At 46.2% G+C, this 20,057-nt stretch overlaps 1 protein-coding gene across 1 annotated transcript in view; it reads left to right on the top strand.

The window, feature by feature from the left end:
• Positions 1–20,057, top strand: part of LOC135108382 (roundabout homolog 1-like) — a 72,872-nt gene that overhangs the window by 7,419 nt on the left and 45,396 nt on the right. The window contains exon 2 of the mRNA XM_064019323.1: positions 6,978–7,101. Coding sequence (XP_063875393.1) covers positions 7,022–7,101 — 80 coding nt within the window. The 5' untranslated portion in view covers positions 6,978–7,021. The remainder of the gene's footprint in view (positions 1–6,977; positions 7,102–20,057) is intronic.

Raw genomic sequence — 20,057 nt, 5'->3', positions numbered from 1 at the left:
AAAAGAGGAATGAATTGAGTGATGGGGAGCAGAGGAGAAGGAAGAGAAGTGAGGTAAGGAGAGTGAAGTGTTAAGAGCAGGGGTTGGAAGGGGAGGAAGGGACGTGGTGTGGAGAGGAGGGGTAAGAAGAGTGGAGGGATGGGCTAGGAAGAGAGGGGTAAGGAGGGGGGGTTAGTATGAATGGCGTGGAAGGGAGGAGTGGGGGGCCATTAATGGTAACGTGACCCCATCATGCCGCCTTACCATGAACGGCGTGAGGCTCCAGAGTTAGCAGCCGCGCCGCGCCAACACGTCTGATTCATAAGTAGCTCAAGAATTACAATGCCGTTCACGTGGGGAGACAGCCACCAGGCCGCGGCGATGGAGGCAATGAGGGCGCCGCGCGAGCACCACCAATGGCGAGGCACACGAGAGCTGGCGGGAGATGGCAGTCTCTGGGGGTAAGAAAGGGCTGTGGAAGGCTGGGCGTCATTCGGCTCATGGCTCTCAGACGCCCATTACCGCCACAAAGGCCGCATGTGACGCATTATGAACGTAACTCAACACTGCTCAGCTTGACGGGGTCGCGTTATCCTCACAAAGGCAACACGTAGGTGACGCTTTGGGTGTGCCTCTCACGGTCACCTGCATGGCCTTTCCCCCCTCCTCCTCCTCCTCCTCCTCCTCCTCCTCCCGACCAAGTGGAGTGTGGCGGCAGACGAGGCTTGAGCAGGACAAAGCCACAACTTTCCTAATAACTGTCACGTGCTGTCCAGGTTCCCCAGCCTCCTAGGGACTCTTTTTAAGAGGAGCGGCGGCAAAGAGCAGCGTGGAACCGCCACCACCACTACCGCCACCACCGCGCCGCTGTGTCAGACACGTACACACAATAAGGGAGCAACATTAATGACGGGAAAAAAAAGTGGAAAGTACATTTCAGTAAAATCTCATTTGTATGGAACTGGTCGAGTTTTACCTAATTTCGGCCAAAGAGGTGCTTCCTCACTGGGCATAAAGGAGTCCCTGCCGGCGAGTTAGTTCAGGGGGGCGGCAGGGGGAGGGGGATCGAGAAGGGGAGCGCCACGTAGATATAGTTCTTTCATTTTGTGCCATTCCCAGCCAGATGGCAGCGCGCTTACTCCGGTGAGGGCACTGCCTGGCCGCGGAGGGAGGGGAGGGGGAGCTAGAGAAAGAGGAACGCCCCTTCCCCCCTAAAAATAAAAAAGGTCCCATATGCCCTGCGGTGGTGCAGAGTCACACTAATTTCCGTACCTTTGAATTCATGGACAGCGGAGACTCTAAACTTAATTCGATGAAGCAAGGGTCTCCTGCCCCCACGCACCTGCCCTCCCGCAGCAGCAGCAGGCGTGGGCCAAGCAGTGGGCTGATCAAGTGAGTGGACTGACCATTGCACTTGTGAGAGGCCCGCGTCAGGAGTGCCGCAGTGGCCCGGTAGTCGTGGCTCCGGCGCCTTTGTAGCGAGGGCCGGGCGGGGAGCAACAAGGACACTTCACAGGGAATTCTCGCCGGCATTAAGGGATCCGAGGCCAACGACTGACTGTGGAGAGATTGGAGAGTGGAAGGCAAGGCGAGGCAGTGGAGTAGCTATGTGTGAGTGAGGCGAGATGAGGCCGTGATCGTGTGTGTGTGTGTGTGTGTGTGTGTGTGTGTGTGTGTGTGTGAAGGGGAAGGTGGGAAAGGAGTACTGAGTGGGAGACACACACACACTCACACACACACAAATCTCCCAGTAATTAATGATCCTGATAACACTAAAGGTTTCCGCCTGAATGTGTGTGAGGGAAGTGCCTGCCTGCATTGCTCTGATTATATTATATTTGTATCTCTGTTAATAACTGCAGTGCATGGACGTGCTATCACCTCCCTCGCGCTTGTTTCCTTTTGCATCTGTGGACCTACAAAACCCACGTCTCTTACTCTTCCTCCTCCTCTTCCTCTTCCTCTATGCTGTCCTTCCTGATTCATGCTGTCGTATTTCTTCCACTGCACGGTAGATATACTTGCAGACCCCCACACAAACAGCCCTGGAAGAACCAATTAGTCTACTGTTGCCTGTTTTACCTCTATTTCCTTGTGTTCCATCTTCGGTATTCTCACAAGTAGTCTCCACAACACACACACACAAACACACACACAGACAAGGGTGGCGTCAGTCAGCTGCGCATCGGGTGTCCTTCCAAGTACTGATGGTTTCTGAATAAAGCATCACTTTTCAGGCCTCTCTCTCTGACTGAGCCTGGATCGATCTGGGAACTTTTTGGCTGGTGTGGGGAAGCCTCTGTTGGGCCGCCCCGCCTGTGTTTGTTTTTAGCACACTGGGCCATTAATATTCCTCTCCTCGTCGTGTTGGAGCGCATATCGACGTGTTTTCCTGCCTGTGTCTTATATCATTCCTCTCTTCGTCGTTTTAACCCTTTATGATTTATGCCAAATGCCCTTTCATTCTTCTTTTCTTCCCTTCCTCACCCAGCGTTAGGTATCAACGTGCTTTTATTCTTCTTCTCTTCTTCTCTTCCCTTATTCATCCTCTGACCAATCATACCAACGTGTTTTCATTCTTCTTTTCTTCCTCTCCTCTCTCCTTCCTCCTCCTGAACAGATCCTGTCTACTTGTTTTCATTCTTTTTCTCTTCTTCTCTTCTTCTCTTCCCTTCCTCATCCTCCGACGAATCATGATAACGTGCTTTTACTCTTCTTTTCTCCTCTCCAGTTCTTCCTCCCTCGATGACTCACATATTTTCATTCCTCTCCTACCGCTTCTTCTTACTACCTAACCTTGTCTTTCATACCCCCTTTCATCCCCCTTTCATCCCCCAAACGAGTCACATAGATGCGTCTTCCTCTGTTTTCACTTTCTCCTCATATTCGCGTCATCAGATAACAAATGATAATGTGTTTGTCTCTTTTTTTTTTTACCACTTCACCTTCCCCTCTTCATTCCAGAACGACTAATTTTGACATGTCTTCCTTTTTTTTTTTTTTCTTCCTTTCCTCTCTCTCATTCCTCGACGTCATGGAACAGTCTACCAACGTGTTTTCATTCCTTCCTCCCTCTTATTTCTTTACTTTCTTGCCTCTCTCATTCATTTCCTTCCTCTGCTCTCCCCTTTCTCATTTCCTTACTCATAACTAACGTGTTTTCATTCCTTCCTCTTTCTCACATCCTCATCTTCTCGCCTGTCTCATCCCCGACGACTCACACCAATGTTTCTGCCTTGCTCTTCCTCGTCCACTTTTCTTCCCTTCACCTTCTTTCTCATCCCTTGACTCGTGTTCCCATTTTAGCTAACTTTCCAGTTCCTCAGATATTCTCTAGCTGCCGTTCTAGTTTTTATCGTATTCTTCGTTTTATGTGTAAACGTGACGGACGGAAGGTTGTAAAGAAAATGTGATCACCGCAAACCGAAAAGCGGAGTAGGATAGAGTTCGAAGCGTGCTGGCCAAAGAATAGCGAAGAGTGAGAGCAACATTGGATCTGATGGACAGGGCCAGCTGAGGGAGACTCGTGCACGGCGCCAATCTGTGACACCGCGGACACGACTAAAAACGACAGCCGAACCTTGACATCTGCGTAACAAACAGAGAAAAGGAAAACTCAACCAGATTAGAAGTTTTAATATTCCAAGCTTCTGGTGGTGGAGTCTGTGGCTGTGTTCTGAAACTGTGTGTTCTCGTAAGGAATATTTTCAAGGGCTTTTTTTATATAAGAGGGGTACGGCCAGCCTAGGGGAAGGAAAACAACGAAAAAAGTCTCACTGAGGTGCCAGTCCCTAGAGAAAGGTCAAAAGGATCGTCTAAATTTGAAGGGTAAGTGCCTTGAAACCTCTAGAAATAATTAATCGAGTTCCCATGAGTGCTCTTCCTGTCGATGAACCAGAATTCTTGTATCATTAGAATTCTGAAAGCATGTTTGATGAGTCCCGTAACTTCTACCAGTGATTGTTAAAAAATAGTCAAGGTAAGGCGTCAAAAGCTTTACGAATGTGATCCCATGCAGTGACTGGGCGACCAAAGCGTTGCCTGATTGGTGTTCCGCTCAGCCCGTGGTGGTGGCGAGGCGCGGTGACGCCTCGTTTGCCTCACCACACCCTTCCTTCCTTCCTCCTGCTGCCTGAATTCAGACTCCCGGCCACGTTCCAACCTTTGTCCCCACCTCTTCCTGCCGGCCCTTAACTCGCCCTCTCCCAGCTGCCACACTTGCCCGAGTTAGTTACGTCCATCGTTCGCTGTTTCGACTTTTGTTCCCACTTCTCAGTCCTCCACCCACCCCGCCTCCTCCCTGCCTGCTGCTGCTCTCTCTCGCCCTGCCTCTTCCCGCCTCTCCCCGTCCCGCCTCACCCTGACTGCCGCCCCTGCAGCCTCAGCTATCCTCTCCGTGCCATCCTCTCCGTGCCCTCCTCGTGTCCCGGCGCCGCAGTGCAACATACGCAGCAAATTAATTAACTAATTAATTAGCTTATTGACAAAAAAGAATCGCATCACATACGCTCTCTGTACATATTTATGGAAGCATTACGAGTAAGGTTGCGCCCAAACGAGGAAATACAACAACAAGCAGGCGGCAACGGGCAATTATACACGCCAAATCGTTATGCATATTGTAACACACACACACACACACACACACACACACACACACACACACACACACACACACACACACACACACACACACACACACACACACACACACACACACACAACATCCTACTTGCACGAATGTCAAGGTAATAAAAATACTTTCAAATATACCAAGAACTGTCAGGAACCTCTTACTTTCCACCAGTAGATAAAGAACACAATTTATAGAGATTGGTGATCAGAAGGTAGAAGTACAATAACTAAACCCTTTCCTTCAGTCCTTCTACTTTCCTTACTCCGCCAGCAAACCCCCACGCAACTTTTTCCCCGTAGACACGAACGAGACCTCTGCAACATCCTTCGAAAACCTCAGATCGTATTCATGATCAGTCACGAAACATACTGCGCTTTTTTCCTCCTCACAGTGATTAGCGTTTTTCTTTGATCACAAATCTGAACTACCAATAATCTATAAAGTGTCATGTTTTCCTTGATTGTCAGCTGATCAGAGGACTCGAGATTGACGGAAAACATCAACACACACAGAGGAAATTAATGCAGAAGATTACCTGAGTTTTTGACCACCGCTACTCAAACCCATCATTTCCTTCACGGTCAGTCCCTCATCTACCTCCCATTCCCTCTCACAGGTGAAGAACGAAAGAGCCGAGTTGAGCCGAGCCGAGTCGAGTCAGTCTTCTGCAGTCCTTGGTAAACATTCAGATTAAATAATAAGACTGAAAGAAAACCCTCCATGGAAGAGAAACAAATACCACACACACACACACACACACACACACACACACACACACACACACACACACACATGTCGCCGCGGGGACGAACCTGACCCGGCAAAGCTTAATTAGGTGGAGACACAAGGTGAAGAGTAATTGGTTCTCCCTCTCAGTCAGCCAAGAACCCGAGGCGGCAGCGGCGGCGGAGGCGGTGGCGGCAGCGGTGAGGGTGCGTGTCGGTTCAGCGGGAATGTTGGAGAGCTGTCGGTTGTTTGTCTGGTCTTTGTTGGGTATTTGTCGGGAAGGATGTTACGGGTTTGTCCACGGAAGGTATACACTGAACTGTCGAACGCTGTCTGGAGGATACAGGTGTTGGGGACTGTCAGAGGGGATGCTGGAGCGCTGTCACGGCTGTCACGGGGAAAGTAGAAGGCCTGTCAGGGGACGTCCGTCTGGGGATCGCCAGGGAGGAGGAGGAGGAGGAGGAGGAGCTGTCGGGAATCACGAAGGTTGGTGGTGGTGTGTGCAAACTAACCCTTCGTGAGTGTCTGTCCAACACACACACACACACACACACAGAGAGAGAGAGAGAGAGAGAGAGAGAGAGAGAGAGAGAGAGAGAGAGAGAGAGAGAGAGAGAGAGAGAGGTACAAAGGCGTATAGTGTATTAATTAAGGACACAGAGAGAATTACGAAGTACTGCTTTGAACATTTCCAACTTAAAAACGTCTTGTTCCTCCTTTTGTGTTTCAACTTTCGCAGAATTAACTGGAAATAAATGGCTAATGTATTCATGTGACTCCTTAACCTATAAAATACTGCGTGCTCCCTCCTTCCCTTCCTTCCTTTCTTTCTTTCTTGTATTTACATTTCGCGTATTCTTAACAGTCAGGTTGCGTCTAACTCTTTCCCTCATCCACTGTTTTCTTTTTTTTTATTCCTCCTTTTCATTCATTTCCTATATATATATTTTTTTCTTTACTTGTTACTTCTTCATCCGTTTCTTTAGGACTATAAATTTTTTTCACTCCCTTTTCCTTCATTTTTTTTCCTTCTGACTTTTTTTTATTCCCCCTCTTCCTTTCATGTACTTCTTTCATGCCCCTCTTGTCCGCCTCTTGGTTCCTCTTGACCACTTGTTCGTCACGTGTCCCTCCTCCTCCTCTTCCTCCTCCTCCTCCTCCTCCTCCTCTTCATTTCCTCTCGATTCTCACGCTAATGAGGAAACAACAGCATCTAAACAACGCCCTCTTCTTTCCTCTCTTTTGACTCTGCTGCCTCACCCATTCTCTCTCTCTCTCTCTCTCTCTCTCTCTCTCTCTCTCTCTCTCTCTCTCTCTCTCTCTCTCTCTCTCTCTCTCTCAGCTTCCCTCACCCCGCCACGCCCTTCACCGCTCATTAACACTCTCCAGGTCACTCCACGCCACCCCCTCCCGCATCTCCCTGCCTCCCCTGCCTCTCTCCGCCTTTTCGCATCCTCCAGCACACTCCTTCACGCTCATTTACCTCTCTCCCTCAATCCTTTTTCCCCGTCTTTTTCTTTTGCTCTTCCGTTCTCGTGTCCTTCTTCACGCTCTCTTACCTCTCCTCACTCCCCCTCTCTTCTCTCCTTCCTGCCGCCTCTCAGCTCTCACGCGTCCTGTTTTCCTTCTCCTGCAGGCGGCGGCGGACGAGCACCCCGAATAGTGGAGCACCCGCAGGCCATGGTCGTGAGGCGAGGTGACCCTGCCACACTGAACTGTGCCGCCGAGGGTGACCCCACGCCCGACATCACCTGGTTGAGGTACGTGCCTGTTTTTGTGTGTGAAGGTTTGGTAACTAGGGAATTAGTGAGGAGTGAAAGGTAATTGAATCTCGTGAAGAAAATATAATGATAAATTGTGTGTATCTGTTGTTATTTCTGTCTGGTATCTCTTTCTGTTTCAACGTGTAAGTACCGTTGTGTGTAATGGTTATAAATTATCATGAGGTTGTCTTTCAAGGCCGTAGTTAATCCCTTTTATGATAACATGAAGGATTAGCGACGTCAGGATGGTGCAGTCAGTAAAAGATTACAACACTAATAAGAATCTGTGGCAGACGTTATATTATATAGGAAGACAACGGGTTAATGACTACAGTAGTTAGAGATGCAATTGTGAAAATAATGTGTAATGCGTAGTTATATGTAGTCATGGCATTAAAATACTGAGGGACCAAATATGAAATTGAGGAACTGCGATACAAGAAGTATATTAGAACCACCCCACGTCGTGATTAAGCTGATCAGTAAATGAGAATTCCACACAGTAAATATTGTAGCTTAGTAACTGTCAGATATAGACTACACAATTTCTCTCATGTCTTCAAATACTAGTAAAAAAACATTACCTGTCTGACTTTGGCGTACTTGTGTTAAGGATTTAAAGGTTTATTTTATTAACTCGCATAGACACTGGGCAGGGTATATGATTATCAGCGAGTAACGAAAGTAAGGGAACTCAACCACGTGAAGGAAATATAATACAGATCGTAATAACTTGTACGTTTGTGTTCTTATCTCTACGTGTTGTTATCTCATTGCGTTTTAACGAGACTACATTTAGGTTCACGATTTCTCTCCCGCCCTCAAATACTAGTTAAAAAGCCATGATTTGCCTGACTTGTCGAAATAAGTTCAAATTTATAACATCAGAATATCCAGGAAACTTTTTTTTTTTTAATCCACAAGGGAGGAAAACCCAAATGCAAAAAAAAAAAGGAAATTTAGGCGAAAAAGACCCGCTAATTGTCTCTTCCATAAAAGAAAAAGGGAAAGAAAAGTAAAGAAGCGCCAATTTAGGTACGCACTCTATGTATTCCCAAATATTTCCACGCTTGGCCTCCACTACTTTGAACTTCCTCCTGTGGAAGTGACTGGCGAGGGCTTTCAGGGATGTTTTCATGTAACTAGTGAACATTTATCAAGGATTCCACTTCTGACTATGAGTGCGCCTGGCCCTAACTGGCACCAGACAGCGGCGGCACGGTGGAGCGCGAGTGTTATGAATGACGGGATTTATTTGACCATCACTACCTCATCGATATTGAAGGGCCGCCTTGATGCCGCCTGAGTGTGCATCCATGACCCTGACTCATTATTGATGGCGCGATGGAGAGAGAGAGAGAGAGAGAGAGAGAGAGAGAGAGAGAGAGCACATGCACACACACCCGCTAAGAGGAGGAGGCTCTGGTTACGTTTTCCTCCCCAAACCATCAGAAGCATAGAAAATGGATGGAGGGTGCTGTCCGCCTACCCCATCCCCCCCACTTTCTCTCTCTCTCTCTCTCTCTCTCTCTCTCTCTCTCTCTCTCTCTCTGTGTGTATGTGTGTGTGACTGAGAGTGAAGATATCCATGTACCAGTAATTAGGATGGTAATGAAGTCAATGGGGAGCTTTTAAAAGGAAATTAGATCATATTTATACATAAGGATGGTAGTTGGATTTTAATACGTGAGGTTTATAATCATACGGGGGCTACCACTTTTTTTTTTGTCTTTCCTGATGTTGTTCCGTCTATGTATTTGTATATATGTAGTTTATGGTGGTGTATCGATGGGTGTGTATGTATGTATGTATGTATGTATGTGTCTATGTGTGTGTATGTATGTTTATATGTAGGTAGGTGGGTGCCGCAGTGTGAATATAAACATTTAGCAACACAAAGCACACAACACAACATAAATCGTAGTCGCTGCCGTGAATCCTTTAATGAAATGCAGATAATAACACATAACTAACCCGAAAGTAAATGCATGCACGGAATACTGCACACACACACACAAACACACACACACACACACACACACACACACACACACACACACACACACACACACACACACACACACACACACACAAAGAGGAGCCAAGGCGAGCACCCAGCCAAGGAGAGCAGTGTGTGGAGTTGTGTGCTTATGTTACCGATGCAAAGGATTAAACCTCTTGTACTTTGCACTTTGTTCTCCCATAAGGACCATTTCCAAAGGCCACAGAGATGATGAGGGCGGTTCTCGTGAGTGTTTTCTTACACTAGTGGGACTGAATCTTTGTTAAACTCTCACTGGAATCACGGAAACAGCCTTGGGAATCTCAGTAACTCCCACTAGAGCCTGTTAAAAGTGGTCGAGATGGCTTTAAACCGCAGGAACCTTTGACAATTTGGGATCTTTGTATTCAGCCAACATTTTCCAGCCTCCCTGACACATTCTCACGGACTCCCTATACAGTACGTTCCTCCCAGATAAATTTGCCTTTGGACATTCCCCTCGAAACATTTACCTCTCCCACAAAAAAAAAGCAAAGAAACGAAACAAAAGTCCTCCGTGATAGGTTAGGTTAGATAAGGTAATGGTACGTAAGGTTATCATGGATGGAATCATTCTGGCTGAAGTTTTTGTGGAGGAATCTAGTAGGTTGGAATTTAGTTGGATAGAATTTACATGGGAGCTACTAACGCATTATGTAGGCAAGCTTAAAGACACTTTGCAATGTAATTTTGGACTTGGTTTCGGATTGTCTTTATAAAGGACTAGCACCTTTAATGGACCTTTTATTTGTTTATTTTTTTTGTTGCGTTGTCCTTGGCCAAAGTCCCTCCTACACACACACACACACACACACACACACACCCATCCCACCCATCACCCTCCCACAGCCTCACCACTCTAACCTTCCACATCGCACGTATAAATGCCTACCCTTTAACACAGTAATACAACACAGATCCCACTGACGGCCTTGATCGCACGAAGCAGCGCGGCTCACAACGTGCCTCCAGCGATGAGTTAATTCCCACCACACACACACACGCAATATGTGCACAGAGGAAGCAGTGGTGTTGTGAGCCTTGCCTGACCCTGTGGCTCTATGTTGGCTGGCTGGTTGGCTGGCTGGCTTACTTATCCACCCACACACACCCACACACACCTACTCATCCCCTTCCCCCATCATCCCCCCACACCTGTTGTACTGGCTTATTCGAATAAAGACAAAACCTGCTGGGGATTAAATGAAATCTCTCGGCCCATTGCTGCGGTGTTTGTCCGGTGCGTGCTCGCTCCCAGGGCTGATCCTCGGCGGAGTGTTCAGTCTGAAAACACCACTTCTTGCTTGATTAATTCGTTGGGACTTGGTCTTAAATCCACGTGGGTGTTGTGGTCGGGGATCGTCTGGGGAGGAGAGAGGAGCGAGAAGAGAGAGAAAAGGAAAAAAACACGAGCTGCTACACAACCTACACAGCAGCAACAAGAAATTTCCAGCAACTTTAGATACAGCGCCCCCACCTGATGACGTCTTTAGGGAAATGAGTTAACCTGCAAGGCATATATGTTTCGCTCAAGTTATAAGTAAGCTTCACTTTAACTTAATTTCCTCAAGTGCCGCTACCGGGATGCAGCCGTGTTCAGAAAAAAAATGAATTACGTGGGAAACTCATTCAAGATCCAGATTTTGCAGTTAAGTGAGATGGCGTAGTAGTAATTCCGGGTGTGTGTTTAGTATCATGTGATCACTTTTCTCTGGTGCTACACTTTCCCTGCTTTTTTTTTTTTTTATGTGATGATTTGTAATGAGAGCTTAAATTCGCGGGCCACGGTTGGTGGTAGGGAGGTGGAGGAGGATAGAGAGGAGTGGAAACAGGAAGGAATGAAATGAAGGAGTGGGGACAGGGAAGGAGTGGGACAGGCAGCAATGGGACACACAGGAGTGGAGCAGGCAGGAGTGGAGGAGGCCAGAGCGAGACAGAAAATAATAAGAAGGGACGGAGTGGGGCAGGCAGGACCGGGACAGGCAAGATCGAGTAGAGAAACACAGCCCATGGATCCTCGGCTGTTCATCTTCCTCTACCTGATGATCGACACAGGTAAACTCTGGGTCTGTGTTGACGAGTGTGCTGCAGTCATTCACCGCCGAGGCACAACTTACATTCTCCCGATTTCGTTTAACCGCCTCTCCTCTACACAGCTGACATCGGTTTCATGGATGTGCATTATTGGTCACAACGATTAGGAGTCATTAATCATGCAGAACACGGGGATGCATTACTAATTTCATGGGAATATGTTAATTAATTAAACGTGTCAAAGTTTAGACACTCGTGATTACCTCTAAATCAAGCATCAGAATATTTCACAGGAAAAAAAAATTGTCTTGTGCGAGGATTACTAAGAAAACTGTGTGTGTGTGTGTGTGTGTGTGTGTGTGTGTGTGTGTGTGTGTGTGTGTGTGTGTGTGTGTGTGTGTGTGTGTGTGTGTGTGTGTGTGTGCGCGCGCGCGTGCTCGCGCGCATGTGCCAGAGCGCGCGCCCGCGTTATCATACGTATGTGCGATGGGCGTCCTAAACTGCAGGCTCAAATCGGATGAAATTCATCAGGCAGATTGCAGTCCGGCGTGTCGCCGTCATGCCTGCGTGTTTGATGGCAGTTTGGTTTCACTGAAAAGCTCTTTAAAGCCCCGAGCCGCACATGCAAATGCAGGGATGTAGATCGTTGACCTTCAGGGTCAGGTTAGAAGGTCAGCTGAAGCTGCATATGAAAATCTGATGAAATCTGGCAGCGTATTAAAATCCGACCCGGAACAAAAAATAATAAATTCTTGCAATTATAATTCCGTAAGTCACCTAATTAAAAGGGAAAGTTCCCATAGACTTAACGTCTGGAAAGGCAAATTTCGCCATTATACCCGATGTTTTATTGTAAAGAACTCACTTGTAGTCACTTCAAGACCCTCCTTGTAGTGAAGAGAAGCCAGTGATACTGATCGTTGACACACACACACACACACACACACACACACACACACACACACACACACACACACACACACACACACACACACACACACACACACACACACACACACACACACACACACACACTCCTCTCTCTCTCTCTCTCTCTCTCTCTCTGTGTGTGTGTGTGTGTTTCTGTGTGTGTGTGTGTGTGTGTGTGTGTGTGTGTGTGTGTGTGTGTGTGTGTGTGTGTGTGTGTGTGTGTGTAATAGACATCTGAAACTGTAGCCTCAAATAATAACAATAAAAAAAAAAGACGGCCCTAGACAGATCCTGCCCCGCCCCTTCCCTCTCTCCAGTCTCTCCCACACATCCCTCGCTTCCCAGCCTTTACCATCCTCCTCTAGTGCCCCCCCCCCACCCACCCATCCTCCCCATCCCTTCACAGCCCCGCCTGCCCACTGTTGTTATTTCATTTGTCCAGGCCGCTGTGGGATCGCCTCTTGACGGCTGCACAAGTAAGGTTAGATTTATATCAATGTTACAAAGTGAAAAAGGACAAGAGTTTTCCACACTACAGTGCGTTTATTGCCACTTGTAGGGAATCGGAACCAGGATTCGCTGCAGATAATGGTTTAGTATTTTTTTTTTTTTTCTGAGAATGCGTTATTATGGAGACGGTGACACACACACACACACACACACACACACACACCTGCTACTACTACTACTGCTGCTACTACTACTTCTACTTCTACTACTACTTCTACTATTACTACTACTATTACTACCACTAACACCACCACCACCATCACCTTTCACTCACATACCAAGACGAACAAACTAACATTACCACTTAGTCAGTCAGTCAGTCGCTCGCTCACTCGCTCGCAGCTTCCACCGGGATTAGCATAATAAGTTATTCCTCCACCACCACCACCACCACCACTACCACCTCTACCACCTCGTCAGCAAGAAGGAAAGAAACACTCCCTCTCCTCCTCTCGCTCCTCAGACTTAGTGCACGCAGTTTGTTACGTTGCACTCTTAAGTTTCGTCTTCCCAGCGGCGTGCGTGCGTGCGTGAGTGAGTTAGATGCAAGGTAAAAAAAAATCTTCAACCGACTTTTATGATTACGAGGAGATATCGCAGCGGTGTGCATGGTGTTTAAAACTTCTGTTTGTGTTATAATGCGTTAGTTTTATGCACGGAAGTTTTAGCCGCGGGAGGTGGTGGTGGTGGTGGTGGTGGTGGTGGTGGTGATGGGGGAGAGAGGAGGGAGTAAGAAAAGCATCTCATCTCATCACATCTCGCCTCGCTAGTCATGTTTTATGTTATTACGTGCTTTCAGTATTACTTTGTTATCAGAGAGAGGGAGAGAGAGAGGGAGAGGAAGAGGGAGAGGGGGAGGGTGGGGAGGGAGAGAGAGAGGGAGGGGAAGAGGGAGAGGGGGAGGGTGGGGGTAGGCTGTGGTATAAATCTTCATGACGCATTTGGATTAATTAAGTAATTGCGTTTACCTGTCCGCGTACCTGAGAGAGGCTGGCGAGGGACCCAACCGGTAATAATTTGCTTAAATGCACGCGCGCACACACACACACACACACACACACACACACACACACACACACACACACACACACACACACACACACACACACACACACACACACACACACACACACACACACACACACACACACACACACACACGGAACCTGTATAAGAGATATTAACAAGGGTTTTTAGATACATTTCAACAGTACTTTGGTGAACAGATAGATAGATAGATAGATAGATAAATAGATAGATAAACAGACGACAAAAAAAAACGAGATACATGAATTTAAGTAAACATTCTCATCCTGTTTATCTGTTACCAAGGAAGACTAGACAAGAGAAGAGGGAAAGGAAAGGAGAAGAGAGTAAAAGAAAGAGGAGTGATTATAGCTTTCCACTACGTATGAAAAAACAAACAAACAAACATGGAGTTAAAAAAAAAAAAGAACGAAAGCAAGAGACAAAACAGAGAAAGACCATGTGACAGAATAGCAGTAGCAGCCATCACAAATGCGAATGAGACTTGGAAGTGGAATGAAAGCAAAGATCGAGAGTATGATCGGAAGGAATTAGTGACCAGGAGTATGGCAGTGACATGACAAGAATAAACGGTGAAAGTAACGCAAGCAAACACATTAGTCCTTCAAGCAGAGAGTGCACGAGAGACAGTGATGTGAGAAGAATACACGGTAAAAGCATTGGAAGGTGAACAGATTTAGTGCATCAAGTGAAGATGAATTAATTAGCAAAGGGACTGGCTGAGAAGGAGCTGAGAGTTCTAAAATGCAGCACCATTACGTGATTTACCGACACGGAAAGAACAGGAGGAAGAGAGGTGGCTAAAAAGAGTGTATAGAAGAGTACAGGAGATGCGGTGAGTGTAGGAGAAACACCTCTAATTAGATAGGTCGGAGTGCTGTAGTATGCGGGATAAAGGGGAGAGAGGAGAGCGAGTGAATCAGAGCATGTAAAGAATGAATGTGAGGACAGGAATGAAATGGAGACTTTTCTGCCGTGGCCTTTCCTTTGAGGGGAGTTCTTGGCGAGAGGCATCACATAGATAGATAGATAGACAGGTAGGTAGATAGATAGGTAGGTAGATATATAGATAGGAAAATGATGAATAGATAGATACACAAAACGACGAATAGACAGTTAGTAATACGCAGATAAGCATAGATAGATAAAACATACAAAAACACAAATAGATAGATATAGATAGATAAATACAGACAATCACTTAAAAATAGATACACAACAATAAATATGCAGATAAGACATAGAAAAAACAGATAAACAAACACAGACCGATAAATAACTAGACTAACAGGTAGATGGACAGCAGAAGGAAGAGACAGACACACACAGACAGACGGACAGACAGACAGAGGGACAGATAGATGCAGGTAGATAAAGCTGCGGGAGGAACACAATCCGAGTTCAGGTAATTGAGTTTGTGAAGCTTCGAGCTGTGGAGTCAGTTTTACTTTCGGGGAGGAGGAGGAGGGGAGGAACGGCTTCGGGGAGGAGGAGGAGGGGAGGAACGGCTTAAGTGGGGATTAAAACTTTGCCTTGCCTCTCCTCCTCCTCCTCCTCCTCCGTCTCAGTTGTCCTCATTCCTCCTCCTCCTCCTCCTCTTGACAAGTGAAGCAAAATTATGAGTCAGCTAATGAATGAGGCATTGAAGTGAAGCGAATCAGCGACGGAAGTAGATGCGACAGACAAGAAAGAAAAAGAAAATAGAGAAAAAGTTGAGACCCAAGAATGAGAGAGAGAGAGAGAGAGAGAGAGAGAGAGAGAGAGAGAGAGAGAGAGAGAGAGAGAGAGAGAGAGAGAATTAATCAGGTCACCAAGGAAATTAAGAAAGTCTATAAGTAGTTAATGAATAAAATGCGATAGAAAAATAGGTACAAAAAAAAGAAAAAAAAGAAAGTTAGTCTATTATAATATTGCAAATTAAGAAACTGAATGAACGAGTCAGTGAGAGAGAGAGAGAGAGAGAGAGAGAGAGAGAGAGAGAGAGAGAGAGAGAGAGAGAGAGAGAGAGAGAGAGAGGGAAAGAAAAGTCGATGCGGATAACAATAACAGTAATAACAACAACCACAGTGAAAGAGAAAGAAGCAAAAAAAAGAAAAAAAAAGAGACAGAAAGAAAAGATGAACTAACGAAACAATGAAGCGAATGAAACAGGTCAGACTCAAAACACACACACACACACACACACACACACACACATTATCTCCCTTCTCTCCATTTCCCTTTTTCCCTTCTTCCTTTTCCCTTCCCATCTCCTTCAGTCACCTATCTCTTTCTTTCCTCCTCCTCTTCCTCCTCTTCCTCGTTTTTCCCTCTTCCTTCCCCTCTGCTCTCTTTCTCCTTCTCTTAAACTACCTTGCTTAAGAGAGGAGGAGGAGGAGGAGGAGGAAACTAAAGGGAACACCTAGGGAACGCAAAGAAAACACACAGGAACACAAAAGAAGAACAAGCAGCAGCTGATTTGTTGGTCCTTACAGGGATGTTTGTTGGTCTACTTTAGCATATCGTGAGAGAAATAGGATAGAATAAACGAGGAGGAGGAGGAGGAGGAGAAAGAAGAAAAGTAAGAGGAGAAATGGGAGCAATAGAAGAAGAGAGAGAGAGAGAGAGAGAGAGAGAGACCCACCGACCTTTGCCTTCATTATCACAGCAACATACACTCGTGGCCAACCTTCCACCTCCTTCCCATTTTTATCCTCCCTTCCTGGTTCACTCCCCTCTTCCTTGCCCTCTTTTTCCCCTCTCCCTTGTTCTCCTCACTCAGGGCGGGACGAGGGGAAAGAGAGAGAGAGGGAGAGAGAAGGAGGGAGGCTGGAAAACTGCAAACATGGAATGGAAGGTGGGAGGGAAGAGGAAGAGGGGAGTGGGAGAGTTTGGATAAGTACAGAATGGTGGGGAGGAGAAAAGAGGGGAAGATAAGAGAACAGGGGAGAGAAGGGAAGGAGGAGTGATAATGGAAGAAAGAGGGGATGGGAATTGAAGGAGAGAATGGGATGGGATAAGGAAGGGGAATAGCAAAAAGAAGCAAGGATTGAGGGCAGGAGAGGGAAGAGATAGAGAGAGAAAGAAAAGAAAGAGATAAAAAAGGAGAGATAATATGAAAAAGGGAATTATGGGGAAGGAAGGAGAAAGTATGGAGAGGGAGGGGAGAGGTTGTGAAGAAGGGAGAGGAGAGAGAGAGAGAGAGAGAGAGAGAGAGAGAGAGAGAGAGAGAGAGAGAGAGAGAGAGAGAGAGAGAGAGAGAGAGAGAGAGAGAGTGGGAGAGGAAGAAGAAGAAATACGCGAAAAGAAAAAGAATCGTGAGGAAAGGAGAGAGAGAGAAGGGGATAGAGAGAGAGAGAGAGAGAGAGAGAGAGAGAGAGAGAGAGAGAGAGAGAGAGAGAGAGAGAGAGAGAGAGAGAGAGAGAGAGAGAGAGAGAAACGCAATGGAGTGACTGAAGATAGAGAAGTGGAGGAGGAGGAAGAAGGAAGAAGGAAGATGACTAGGGGAAGAATGAAAGGAGGAAGTAGGAAGGTGACTAAGAAAGGAGAGACGAGATGAAGGGAGAGAAAAGAATAGAGGAAGAGAATAATAAAGGGAGATGAGATATAAGAAGGGGAGTGGGGAGGTGATGTGGGGAGGAGAAGGAAAGGAGGAAGGAGGGAGAGAAGAGACAGGAACAACGTTGAAATTGCACGGGAAGAGGAGAGGAGGGAAGGGGATGAGGGGGAGGAGATGAGGGGAGGTTAGGAAGGGGATGGGGGAGGGGAGTGATGGGGGAGTAAGTTGCATCATTGGCACTCCAGTTAATGATCCAAGCCAGGTAAATGGGCCATTAAATCACTCTTGATAGGTGGTTAGGGGCGTTACCTTTCTGTCCGCCTGTCCGTCTGTCTGTTTGTCTGTCCGTCTAATTTGTCCTCATTTGCTTGTTTTGTCATTTCCTTGTTTAGTCTCGTCTGTCATTGATCTGTTTGTCTGTTTGTCTTTTATCATTTGTCTTTTGAATGCTTCTATGCTTGTTTATCAGAAATACGGGTCTGTTTTATTGTTTTTCATTGTTTTATTTTTTTATGTTTGTTTGTGTCTGTCTGTCTGTCTGTCTGTCGTTTTCCTTGCATATTAGATTTTCTGTCCGTTTTCTTGTGTCTGTGTATTCTATGTCTGTTTGTCTGTTTTATCCCTGTCTCTGTCTCTGCTTGTCTGTCCGTATGTCTGTCTGTGTGTGTGTGTGTGTGTGTGTGTGTGTGTGTGTGTGTGTGTCTCTCTCTCTCTCTCTCTCTCTCTCTCTCTCTCTCTCTCTCTCTCTCTCTCTCTCTCTCTCTCTCTCTCTCTCTCTCTCTCTCTCTCTCTCTCTCTCTCTCAGACACACACAGAGGCTCAAGTTATAGACAGATTTCCCTACAGGCTGTCATTGTCTTAATTCCTCTTGATTCGCAGGAGGAGGAGGAGGAGGAGGAGGAGGAGGAGGAGGAAGAAGAAGAAGAAATGGAAGAAGTGGATGAGTACGAAGAATTAGGAGGAGAGGAGGAGGAGGAGGAAGGGGACAAGAATTTTCATCAAGATCACAATTTGTCTTCGTTCCTTTCCTGTTTCTTAAGTTTTATCTCCTTTTTTTTTTCTTTACTATATTTTTACTTGACAATTTTTCTCCTGTTATTTATTTACTTTTTTTCTTTTCGTGCATCACCCTTTCGTTACCCATCTATTCCAGGCCACCCCAACGAAACCTCTCATCTCTCCATTGTCGCTTTCTGTTTTGTTTCCTTCTCGCTCTCTCATGGTACGGTCCCCTTAAGTACTCAAGCCTTCCGTGTTACAAGTATGGCGCGTGACGTGTCCTGCCAATCTCTACTGCTTTCATTCTGGTTGTGGTTAAAATCTCTTCATAATTTTGGTCCACTTCTTAATTCTTTCGCTTCTCTCGATTTAGTTTGGTCCTTTTTTAGTTCGCTCATGCTCGTTCCGCTTTGGTCTGTTCCCTTGTTCTCGATGTCCTCTTCTTATCTCTCCGCGTCAGGCCAGATCTTGTTCCCTTTATTGTACGTTCTTTGTGTTCTCTGATGTTTCCTGTCAAGCGGTTATCTTTTTACTCCTGGTTTTGTTTCCATATTCCTATCTCCCTTGGATATATTACTAATTTTTCGTTCAGTTTTGTTGCATTAGGGGATTCTGTACTCTTCAGCTTAATCCCTGTCTTGAATTTCCTCACATCATTTCTGGTTTCTGATTCACAGGCATTTTTTTTTTTCCTTGTACATGTTTCTAATTTCCTGTTCTGTCTTGTAATGTTCGTGGATTCTTTTGCACTCTGCCACTTAATCGGTGACTTCACTTTCGTTGTCCAGTGTGTGACTGTTGAACATCATCTTTGTCCTCTTTGTGTATTCATCTTTAGATTTACATATTCACTTTGTTAGTCTGTGCGGCTGGAAGTTCATCTGCTGCAGTTCAGAATATATATGTACATAGGTATTTGTAATGTGTACGAGATATACGCAGACACTAATGAAGGCAGACAAACAGAAATATATTGCCAGAAGTAATATAGACAGATACACAAGACAGTGATTGATAGACAGACAGACGGACGGAGAGACAAGCAGACCCACACTAACCCATCCACCCATCCACACACACACAGAAACACGAAGTTAAGCAGATAAACCAATACTACCAATGCAGCAGCCTGACATCCGCAATAAAGAAAGACTAGTAGCTGAAATAACACGAAAGAAGACTGTCTACATGAACCAACACCAGATCAACAGCAAAACACTTTCCATCATACACTTAAAAAAAGAAAAGAATCAAATAACCCACAATTCCATTATAAAAAGAAAGAAATGGGAGGAAAAAACAGCCCCATTGCATTTCCATATAAAGCCTCCTATTACCTAGCCCCATATCCTCCGTGCCAGGCCCCATTACCGCTGTATAGCCAATAAGGTTGTAGTTATATTCGTACCTTTTCGAGAGGCGTGTTGGCTGTGCTGCTTCCGCTCTCGTGCCTCAGTGCCGCTCCCCTTCCAGCGCCTCTTTTTCCTGGTGTTTAGTCGCGTAATGCTGGTTGCGGGTCACTGGCAGGCGATGCAGTGGCGGTATTGGTCCCTGATGCAGAGGTTCCGTTTTAGGGGGGATTCGAACCCAGGTTGGAGGGGTTTGGGAGTTTATTACTGCGCCAAAGCCTCACGGTAAATATTTTGCTCGTATGTTTAGTTAGTTGTGCATGCTCTTACTCACGGGGATACACACACACACACGCACACACACACACATATATATACAAGGTCAATAGAAGTACAAATATTAATTACTTCACCGATGTATCTTCCACACCTCCCCTTCCTGCCCTCCCCTCCCTTCTCTTCCCCCTCCCCCTTCACCCATACACCCACCCACACTCTAATGGCT

The sequence above is a fragment of the Scylla paramamosain genome, chromosome 17 (assembly GCF_035594125.1).
Source record: "Scylla paramamosain isolate STU-SP2022 chromosome 17, ASM3559412v1, whole genome shotgun sequence".
Lineage (NCBI taxonomy): Eukaryota > Metazoa > Arthropoda > Malacostraca > Decapoda > Portunidae > Scylla > Scylla paramamosain.
This window is presented reverse-complemented; position numbering and strand designations above follow the sequence as displayed.